The 11,430-nt window shown below is 38.9% G+C and overlaps 2 protein-coding genes across 2 annotated transcripts in view; both read left to right on the top strand.

Annotated features, from left to right (window-relative positions):
• Positions 1 to 1,715: 1,715 nt before the first annotated feature.
• ralaa (v-ral simian leukemia viral oncogene homolog Aa (ras related)) lies at positions 1,716 to 8,060 on the top strand (the record flags this gene model as incomplete). The annotated part of the gene is given in 4 exon segments (XM_014005428.1): positions 1,716 to 1,915; positions 2,013 to 2,221; positions 2,412 to 2,586; positions 4,298 to 8,060. Coding segments are annotated over 4 exon segments (621 nt in total). The 3' UTR covers positions 4,421 to 8,060.
• Positions 8,061 to 8,578: 518 nt separating this feature from the next.
• Positions 8,579 to 11,430, top strand: part of cdk13 (cyclin dependent kinase 13) — an 8,653-nt gene continuing 5,801 nt past the window's right edge. The window contains exon 1 of the mRNA XM_014005427.1: positions 8,579 to 10,629. Within this exon, the coding sequence (XP_013860881.1) occupies positions 9,482 to 10,629 (1,148 nt within the window). The 5' untranslated portion in view covers positions 8,579 to 9,481. The remainder of the gene's footprint in view (positions 10,630 to 11,430) is intronic.

Genomic DNA, 11,430 nt, shown 5'->3' with positions numbered 1-11,430 from the left:
TCGGAACTAAGCTCGAAAAATAAATTTGAAGGTCAATTAAATTATACGACATGAGGTAAAGTTCTCTTTTTTAATTGAACTGGTGCATTTTAAGTGTATTTATTTATTTAGTGGTTCATTTATATATTTCTGTTTTTATTTATAATTATGTCAGTTTTGGTCCTCCATACGGCAGAACTTGGAAGGTAAATCAGTGACTGAATCAGGTGTGTTGGAGCAGGAAAAACATAAAACATGTAGGGCTGCGGCCATCGAGGACCAGGATTGCCCATCCCTGCCCTACAGGTATGTCTGTTTTTGAAAGTCAGTCTTTTAGCATTGTTTTTCAGCTTTGCTCCATTTGCATAGAGATTTATCTGTAGTATTTGAGTTTTAAATCTTTGCACCGTGGATTATAAAATTATCAAGATACTGGATTGGAGGTGTCACAAGTAGTAATTCTAAGCACATGCTAGTTTTAAATAATATATATATATATATGGCAATCTCAAATCCAAATACGTATATTAATACATTTTACTGATCATTATTACTGATTTTGAATTTCTAGCCCTTTTTTCTATTTATACGTTTGTGTTGATACAGATTGAAAAATAAATTATATAAAAATATTACTACAAGTTTATCCAATCTTGAAATTTAATAGCGACTCAAGTAAACACTATTTTATAACCATGTCAGTTTTGAATTGGATCTTTATTTCAGCAGAAATAACAAGATATTATTGGCTGCTATTCTTCAAACTGCACTGCAAGTGCTACAGCTAGCTGCTGCGGCCAATATTTGCACTTGTAAATAGGGTTGGGCATAATTGTATCGTGTGCAATTAATCGTCAGAAGAACATTAATCGATTACTTTTTGGCACTTGACAATTAATACGATTAATGGCACCAGGCAGACTCCGCTCGGTGCTCCTCTTTGCTTCGAATATGAAGAACATTAAAAATAAAGTTCTGTAATTTATTTATCTATCAACACAATTGATGTATAGCCTGAAATCTGTAATTTTCACACAATTTGGAACAGTTTTTATAGAGCAAATCTTTCCCACTAAATTGGTCATGTGACTACAAAATAAGGGTGTCCAGGGACTCCAGGGGATTAATCATCCAATTAATCGTTATCGGCTAAATACCACAATTAATCRTGATTTTTTTGCCAATATTGCCCAACCCTACTTGTAAATAACCAGAAGGTGACTAAAGTGGGGGACTAGCTATTTTTAAATTATTATGTTAGCATAAGCTAACTATAGTGCTTCTGGTTCAGCCTGGTAAACTTGCAGAAGAGATATATTCCAGTGGAATARTATGGACTGGCTAGGATTAAACCATTTGTCTTTAAACTGAGTTTGTTCACTGAGCCGTCTACATCAGGTGAAATGGTAATTGTGCATAAGCTTTCCACAGAACCCTACATCAAAGGATTTGAACTATTCATTAGACAATGGCATATAGGCAGAAATAAAGTCAAAAATTTAAGGTCACATTTTCACCCATTAGTGTTGCCTCATTGTGTGTCTCATTCGTTCTCTGCACCACGTTTGTAGTCTAACAGCATTTTCTCTTGTCTGTGCAATTTTCCCTGCAACCAAAAAAAAAAAAAAAAGAGGAACATGCAGGCTTTGGAAATGATGATGCAATGTCTCTCCTTTTTATCTCTCTCTTTCTTACTATAACTTCCATAGGAATTATAACTGCGCTCTCGGCTGTGCCTGGAATCACTTTACAACCTTTATTTCACAATTCCACCCACCGCCTTGAACTTTCTCCCCACTGACACGTGCATCGACGCAGAGTCATGGCAGCTGCAAAGCCCAAAGGACAGAACTCTCTAGCCCTTCACAAAGTGATCATGGTGGGCAGTGGAGGAGTGGGGAAGTCAGCCCTTACTCTCCAGTTCATGTATGATGAGGTCAGAGAACTGAATCGCACCTGTCCTGCAAAATGGTTAATGAGCGATCTTTTGAACCTAATTGGTAATGCTTTTATTATTATTTTTTTTTCCGTAGTTTGTTGAAGACTACGAGCCTACTAAAGCAGACAGCTACAGGAAGAAAGTAGTGCTGGATGGGGAGGAGGTGCAGATTGACATCCTCGATACAGCTGGCCAAGAGGACTACGCAGCCATCCGGGATAACTACTTCCGCAGTGGCGAGGGTTTCCTCTGCGTATTTTCCATCACAGAATTGGAGTCCTTCGCAGCAACAGTAGACTTCAGGTCTCAAAGCACATACTATATTCTTTACATGAAACAATCCCAAACAATCACCAAGATAATTCTTACTCTATTGTCGGTCGTTTTTTTTTTTTTTCGTTGCATGATCCCGGTGGCGTATTTACTGCAGTTTGACCTTACGGATTAAAAAGCAAGAAATGGTTTGCGTCTGTGCTTTATGGCTGTTTTGCAGGGAGCAGATTCTGCGAGTGAAGGAGGACGAAAACGTGCCGTTCCTTTTGGTCGGTAATAAGTCAGACTTGGACGACCGAAGGCAGGTGAGCGCAGACGAAGCGAAGGCACGTGCAGAGCAGTGGGGGGTGTGCTACGTGGAGACTTCTGCCAAAACCCGTGCCAACGTAGACAAGGTGGGTTGAACACCACACTCACAATGCACCGTTTCGCGGATACGGTTTAGTGCCGCCTACCAGATATGGCGCACGATATAGTATATACTGTAGTTTGTGGTATTGTTTTGGGGCAACCGACGGTAAAGTCAAGGATAAACCGGTTCTTAATTGAAGATTGGACTGTTGTGCAGCTTCAAGTTTTTGGTTTGGTTTGTGATACATACCAACTAACCTAATCAGAAAAAGGACAAACTTATCCAGAACTGTTACGATGCTCAAATGTTGGGATTATTTCCTAAAATAGCAATCTGGAGATACAATAAATATTAATTGGCTAATGTATGTGGTTTTGTTTTGATAATATGAAATGCCAATATTATTGGGTTCTGTAATCTCGGCCCTTGTATTGTCCCTCGTGTTTGGACGGAGCGCCTGGGGTGGACTTGCCGGCCTGGGCAARTTCATAAAAAACTTCCTGGTTGGACTCATCACTGTACAGTTCTTTCATTGTCTGATGCCTTGACTTTTCAGAATTATGTTTTGTATAGTGGTATTAATTTATATTTTCAGATCTTCCAAGGTGCCAATTATGGAACTCTCTGTGCATTGCTGCCCAAATCAAATTCTGAAAGTGGTCATTCAACTAGATCTGTTACAAAAGGACAACTGATATTACCAACTTTTAAAAAACTGTTACGGCCAGAGGTCTTTCTTCTATGTTTATACTAAAGCATGGAATGACATTCCTCAAAACATAAAGTCCATTTCAAAACTACAGCCCTTTAAGAAGAATCTTGTCTGCCATCTGGATGGACACTTTTTTTTGTGCTCATATTTAGACGTCCGATTTTGCAAATGCTGCCTTTTTGAAATTTGGTATGCTTGTTTGTCTTTGTGTCTATGGTGTATAATGATRTGATTGTGATGCTGTATTTCTGAGTGTTTTATGTGSTGCAGAACAGGAACCTGCTGTAAAACAGCAATTATGCTGAGTCAGGCTTGATTTTTAATMAYCTTTTCCTGTTAAATAAATAAATCAAATSAAATCTTCTGCATGGTGTATGTTGCTGTTAATAGAATAGAATAGAATAGAATAGAATAGAATAGAATAGAATAGAATAGAATAGAATAGAAACAGCCTTTACTGTCACACAGAGGGGAAACAGGTGTAATAGCAGCAGCAGGTACATCAATCCACAAAAAACTACTATTTTGCAATGCAACATTTGCAATAGTAGCGATAATAATAGATTTAAGACAATAGTATTAAAATTATATAATACAGTATATACTACTATATAAATAAACTATACAAGTATATAGATGTGTTCAAGTTTTCAGATAGTCCATACCATATATTTTGTAAGAAGTGACCAAAATTATCTTTAGGTGGCAAATATGATACACAGCCACGATCCCTGTAAACTTCACCATCATATTTGGCACTAGATCCATACATATAGTACTAGACGACGGTGCGACCATAAATKTTTCATTTTTYATATATCTGCAATCATTATTACACATAAACGTGGCACCACAATCTCCACAACTCATTTTCAYGCTTGTTCAGGTGACACACCAGCACCGGATGCCCCTAAACCTGACCATGATGCATTGCGCTAAGCAAAGAGGGCGGTATCTGCAAATGGTCAATTGGCAATACAAGTGCACTGTGCTAACATGAAGCAAATGCAAACTGAACTCTTGCTTTTTTGTGTGTGTCCAGGTGTTTTTTGACCTCATGAGAGAGATCCGGGCACGGAAAATGGAAGACAGCAAAGAGAAGAACGGGAAGAAGAAAAGTAAAAGTTTGGCGAAGAGAATTAGAGAGAGGTGCTGCATTTTATAGTGGTGAAAGTAGAGCAGGTCCAGCTGCTTTATGTACATATACATTTCTCAGACTTTTTGCAAATGTTTTGTTTGTGCCCAGACCTGACCATGACTTTTTGTTCCTGGCTAGCAGAGCATCTGTGTCAGGAAGTAGTAAAGGTGGCACTTCATACACCATTTATAGCTCTAACTTTTTATGTGCTGACACTCCCAAATAATTTATGATTCACGTGCTCATGTATTTTCTTACTCCTGACTACATTTTAGAGTTTATTAGATGAATGGAGTTTTGAATTTAGGCCTAAGCTTGCCAAAAAGCTAAGCCCTAAAAACCTTTCATTGTAAAAATTAGGTGTTTAAAATATGTTCCGACAGCTGTGAGGTGGAAGTTTGAGCGAAAAGGATATAAAAGTTTTAAAAGGAGAAAAATGTAACTGGAGCTTCATATTGGGGAAACCACAATCTATAGAATGAAATTTGTTAAAACTCAACAGTTTAGTGTGAATCCTCCATTCATCAGGGGCCAAAGAGTAAATGTAAACTGCACTGATGAGTCTGAGGAGGATTTGAACTAAAAGACGTTTGTTTTCGGAAACTTGTGCCCAAATTTAATGCTGTTTCCTAATAGTTTTACACCTTTATAAATGATATGTAGAAGCATTATTTTTGTCTGTGTAGTCAGTTTTTTCCTTCTGTTTCAAATCAAAATATGAAAAAAATATATATAATAAGTGCACTAATGTCTCCCCCTTAGTCACTTTGTCCATTGAAAATGCACAAACTACATTAATCTTTACCCTTAAACCTGAGAAAGATTTAGCAACACTTGAACTTTATTTCACTTTTAACTTTTATTTAGTTTTACCCTACTTGGCTAATGACTTCCATTGCCTTTTCTGTGTCCGAGGAATCCCTGGTGCTCTGATTTAAAAAAAGAAGAAAAAAAAGGTGATTCCATAAACACTACATCTTTACAGGCCGCTCTGACACTGACAAAACAATTTGCTTCCAGACATGTAAAGATTTTTTTTTTATTGATTTCGATTTTTTTTTTACTTGCCTCAGACCTTTAATCAGCTTTGTATTCCCATCTTTTATGTTTGTRTTTTAATGTACCATTCTCTGTCGGAGCTGTCTGAAAACGTTCCTGTCAGTCACCAAAGAAAACTCTTCGCTTGTACAAATAAGTGCCCAGTTATCGATTCTGGTGAATGAAAACTTGTTATTACGAGGATGAAAACATCAAGAACTACATAGTTTGCGTTAAAAAAAAGAAGCCCAACAAGGTTAAGTAAATCAATTTAAATCTAGATCACGTGAACAAAGAAAAACAAAGTAGAAAAAAAAACACAAGGTTACGAGGGCTTTAGGAATTCTGTGCAGTGTGTCACTGTTGCCTCACCGTCCATCGCAAAAGTGGTTAATCCTCCTCCTTTACTCATCCTGTAATCTTGGACTACCAGAGCTGTGCAGAGTTTACGCTGATTAGTCTTTTTGCCACAGTTTGTGCCAGGTTGTGTTCAAAAGTGATAATATTTCAAAAACAGAGTGTGTTCATGTTTGTTTGTTTTTTGTTTGTTTCCTTGCACTTGTAGTTGACTGACTTTTAAAGCATACAGCATAAAAATTAACAGAAAATACAAGAATTATTTCTAACTGACAGAAGAAAACACTAAAAATCTTCTAAAATTATTCCAATATAACTTCGAGTGAAAGAAAAACAACAAATGCCATGTCATCTTTCATTGAACAAAAACGCAGTCAAAGTGGAAAAAACTAAATCGACCTCATGACTCAGTAGCTTTAAGAACCACCTTTAGCGGCAATAACTTCTAGTAGTTTCCTGTGGGGTCTTTGACAAGACGTCTTAGTTCGGGACTGAAGGCCTCCACTCTGTCCGAAGCCGAACAGTCGACCCGCGGTCACGTGGTTATTCTGCGTTGGTTTTGGCGCACACACTTTCATAGCTCCTGAGACACACAGAGGCAGCGAGGAGGTTGAAGCCTTTGTGCCATAAAATGAGGTAGCAATAGAGTCAAAACAAATCCGACGTGAAACTCTAAGCTGCTGCCGCGTTAACCACAATGAAAATCGCTGAACTGAGTTACTCTATCGTGTTTTATAAATGATACTCGCGAGACGTCTGTTGCACATTTAATGCGTTGTGCTTGATGTTAACCCAGCTGAGTTCTGATCCATTCCTCTTTTGGTTCTGTCACGCTCGCTTCATTTATGAAAGCTCACATCTGTGCGGGACGTAGCCGGCTACTTCTGTGATTTATGAAAGGCCAGACAAAGCAAAAAGATAGATGGCTTTTTATTGCCAATTCCCAAAATTGTTTTGTAAAAGACCCTGAAGACTGCTAAATGCCCAGGTCTTGTGTCTGCAAAACAAGCCCGAATCATCAACCCTTTGCCACCCTGCCTGACAGTTCTTATGAGGGGTTTGTGCTGATATGCAACAAGAGTCTAAGTTTTTCACACACAAATCTACTATTTTGCTGACGTTTTTGTTTAACATAAGATGACTTGCTGACTTGTTTTTTTAATACATAAAGTTAGATTTTAATAATTTTCTAACCTGTAAAGACCAGATAGTTTATATTATGTACTGCTATGTAGTTGAAAGAATTGAAAGGGAGGGCATTTTGTCTTAAATCCAACATCCATCCAGAGGTCCCCCCCACCAAGTTCCAATCTCATTGGAACCATTAACATAAGAGGAAATGTGTGGAGTCTATGCAAAAGGAGTGTCTTGGATGCAAAGAAGAAATGTGAAACTTAGAAACATTTCGAAACACTGCTGGTGTGTTTAAACTACCTTTTTCAAAGGCATGGTGCAGAGGTGTTTCAACTTGAATGCGCTGAAGAAATCAAACATCGTCTTGAGTTATCTTCTTCATCAGACGGATAACACTGTTGTTTGGGTTTCCTCAGTTGACAGTTCAGTGTCTTAAAATGAAGCTTTGGTATTGTTTGTTTCTTAAAAAGCACACATAGGAATAATTTGGAACTAAATGAGGTCAATCCCAACATTAGAGTACATGTCAAGCTGTTTTAGGTGTTCAAAGGGCTAACCTCCAGTGGATCACACTGACTGAACCCTTCCTAAATGATAGGATGATAGGCACAGAAACTGACTCACAATGTAATGATTATTATGACAAACCTTAGAGTTTATTTACATGTGTCATCATAGTTAGTTACTGACCATCATCATGCTTGCTTACTGTAATAGCCTAACTTTTTTTTCTTCAGAGGAAATCATTACAAAATTTTACTGTTCTGCTTTGTTTTTATGTACAGTATAATCTGTGACAATGGCCCGGATCTTTTAAGTAAGATGCTAAAACTGATGTTTGTGTGAAAGCTATTAGCGGACTGTCCTACTGAGTTATCAAATAATTTGTTTTTGCTTTTTATATTAATACCCTTGGAACACAACTAGATATATGTCTGTGTTTGGATGTGGTTGTATGTACGCCATGACTAAAATGTTTCCTTCATATTTGCTTATTTTGAGCATAACCACTAATGTAGCCTGTTTGTGAATGCGAGAGGTGAAGCTTACATTTCAGATCTTTTTTTATTTTTATTTTAGTTTGTGTGAGTTGTTTGAAAATGGCAAATAAAGTGGATATTACTAATAACACGTGAAACTGTGTTTCTGTCATTTTTGGAAGAAAGTCTGCTTACTTTAGCAGGCACATTGACCTTCAAAAGGGAGTGGCTTTCTGTACAACTTTTTTATGTTGAATTTTTAGTTATCAATTTTTAAAAATTTGATTACAAAATGAATTTGGAAAACCTTTGGAAATGTTTGAAAGATGAGTAATACCTGGAAAGTACATTAGTATTTATTTGATGTATTCATACATACATTCATTCAAGTTAATAGATCTGACTTTTAGAATGGGGTTTTGTATCTTTGTGAAATGGTGTGGCATGTTTGATTTCGTTCAGATTATATAATAAATATGCACAGGCAAGAGGAGAATTAAGATGTCGTAAATAGGTTAAAGTACGCAAATCCTGAGCGTATATCACTATAAATTGTAGCTCTTCTTTGTGTCACATAATCTCTGTCCTGCTTGTTCTATTTTGAAGGTGAGGGTTTCCCTTCGTGGTGACGTAGCCTCTGATCTGGATTACGCAGACGACTGTCATTGGTTCACGTCGACGCACGAGGCCTGTAGTTTGAAAGCCGCACGGGGCCTTGGCGATCCGTGCTGTTAGCCTCATTACGAACAAAGTTATATTATTTTTAATGTAGTCGGTGCGTTTTTAACTCGTCGTACGCGGCAAGACAACAGCTGCTTTTGTGGGACGGTTGTCAACAAACGGAGCACCGGTCCGACGGGGTGTCTTTCTTAGAGGAGCGGGTTCGAACCGCATTGTTTTTGTGACTGAGTTGCCCAGAACTCCCACCGCAAGGAGAAAAGAAAGCTAGCCCGGCTAAGTTGCTAGCGGGTAGCTAGCGGCGAACTTGCGTGCTATTCACTTCCTTGTTGCGCTCAGGTTTGTGATGGAAGAGGAGAAGTTTGAGTGGAGCAGAGTTGTCTTTTTTTCCCCTACATTTTAACACTATCTGGTGAATGGACTCAAAGGCTTCTGTGGATCGTCACATTTTTTTAAGAATAAGCGAGTTTTTAAATTTCGGAGCTGCTCTGGCCTCATGAAAATGGAATGAGATTCTGTGGAGCTGAACAGTTAGCTTAGCTGCGCCGATTAGCCGTGGCTAACAAATCTTGCTAGACATCCGTCTTGGAGCACAATGGTTAAGTATGGACTAGCTTTATAACTTAACACCGGGTTGATAATTGAGTGTGGCGGAATCTTTTGACGCCGAGTGTCCTTAACTCACTTTCTCCGGAAGCTTTATTGTGCTCGGCTTTGTAATGGGAATGCTAAGCTTGTGCTTTTGCTAACGATCTGCGAATTTTGCCGAGACGTCGCTAAGTAAGCCTGTTTCACGGCTAGCCCGATGTTGTGTTCAACGACACAAGGGACATAGTTTACATTAAGCATAGCATACTGTTCTGAACTTCGTCGTTACTTTATTTTTTAATTTGGAGGATAAATGCCCAACACAGAGGTGCTTCGAGAGGGTCGGGCACGGAGCCCCTCTGCGCAGCGAAATGCTACCAGGCAGGACAGGCGGAGTAAAGCGGGGAGCGGTGCCGCTCAGCGAGACAAACGCCGAGAGAAGGGGCGCTCGTCGGCTTCACGGAGAAAGAAACGCAGGCTTGCCAAGAATAGAAACTTGTGGCCAACAGGTACTGTAGGAGACCCCGACAACGACCGAAATAGCGCGTTTGAAAAGGAGCTGGAACTTCGGACGTTAGTAGAATATGACGACGTGAGCTCCCAGTCGGAGCGGTTTTCTGGAAGCCCCTCTCCGAAACCCTATCCCCATGCCGATGGTCTGTCAATGGATCAACTCAGCGATGTTGACATTAGAGACAATAATGGACCAGCATCCCCAGACAGAAGTCATCTGGGAGGCCGGGAGGCAGCGTGTCTCCGTAAAAATGATATAACAAGAGGACCATCTGCGAGGAACAAGCAAGACAAGGGGATAAACAGGAAAAAGGACCGCCAGAGTCGAGAGAAAGACTCGTCAAAGGTCAGGAGTGGAGGTAGCCTGAGTGGCTCTAAAAATCACAAAGACTCTGCGAGAAGCAGTGACAGAAACAGTAAAAGAACCTCAGCGTCTCAGTCCTTGCAGTCCGCAGAGAAAAAGGATTCAAAAAGACACAGAAGTAAAACAAGATCTGACAAAGAGACCCCTTCTGCATACAGAGAGACCCCACAGTCTTACAGAGAAGAACGTGAGGACCTCAAAGCCTACAAGAGAAGTCCTGGTTTTAAAGCAGAAAGTCCCTATGGGACATCATATTCCTATAGCTACCAGTCTCCTGGTGGTTATAACCAGCTGATATCAAGAAGAAGTCCAACTTATGGGAGCAAAAGACTGTCTCCCAGTTCCACATATTACAGCCGGGACACAGATGTTTATGGAGCGTTTGGTGTTCCAAAGTCACCTAGCTCGTACTCAAGCAACAAGAGGAAGCGATCCCCTGTGAGCCCAGTGAACTGGCGCAGATCACCGAGTTACGGTCGGCACAGTCCATATGAACAAGGAGAGTTTGTCTCAAGTTCTTATGGAAACCACAGAAGATCTCGAAGTCCTTATAGGAAGTCCCTGAGTCCGAGTCCAGATGTCAGGTGAGCTCTTGAAGCGAAGCTTTGTTTGTTGTACTTTTCTGCAGACTGAGTCAGTCTGTGATTACAAAAAAATATATAGTATTTGTCACTGAAGAAATATAGCTTTTGAATGCACATAACCTTTAAATGCTAAATGCACCCATTTGGGATCATGTCAACAACAAAAGCCTAACATTAAAATGGACGAGTTAAAAAATGTAAATACAGTATTTATATAAAACAATTTTTAAAAATCTGTTCAATAAATACATAACTTTGAATGTCTACAAAGTTGTAGCATCACCCTGCTGTACAAAACTGCAAACACTTTATTTCAAACTTCCGATTAACACACCCGATACAGAAACAAAGGAATTGTCATGATTTAAGTCTTCATCACAGCTCTATAAACTTTATGCTTGATTAAAACAACTCGTCAGCATCAAGATAATCAAAATGCATTAATCACATCAGAGGGGTCTGAATCGTGACGTGCCTAAACAGTCCCACTCTGACTGCCAGGACACTTTTTGCATGTTTGAGAACACGCTGTTCAAAAACATATTATAGTTTTAAATATAATATTACTCATGTCAAGTAGTTTGTTTCAAAGACTTTATGTTCATATTTTCACTTAGTGATAACTTGGATATAGATTAAGTTCTTCTGTGTGTTAGTGGGAATTATTTACCTACAGTAGCATTTGTATATTTGAACAGTTGTGTGTTATGGTGAAAGAACACAAATATAAATTCATAAAATTACATTTTAGTTTTTAGAGTTCAAAAATCAATCAGACTTGTTGAATGTGAATATATATAT

Source organism: Austrofundulus limnaeus, unplaced genomic scaffold (assembly GCF_001266775.1).
Source record: "Austrofundulus limnaeus strain Quisiro unplaced genomic scaffold, Austrofundulus_limnaeus-1.0 Scaffold30, whole genome shotgun sequence".
NCBI lineage: Eukaryota > Metazoa > Chordata > Actinopteri > Cyprinodontiformes > Rivulidae > Austrofundulus > Austrofundulus limnaeus.
The sequence above is the reverse complement of the archived record's forward strand: the minus strand, read 5'-3'. Positions and strand labels throughout refer to the sequence as shown.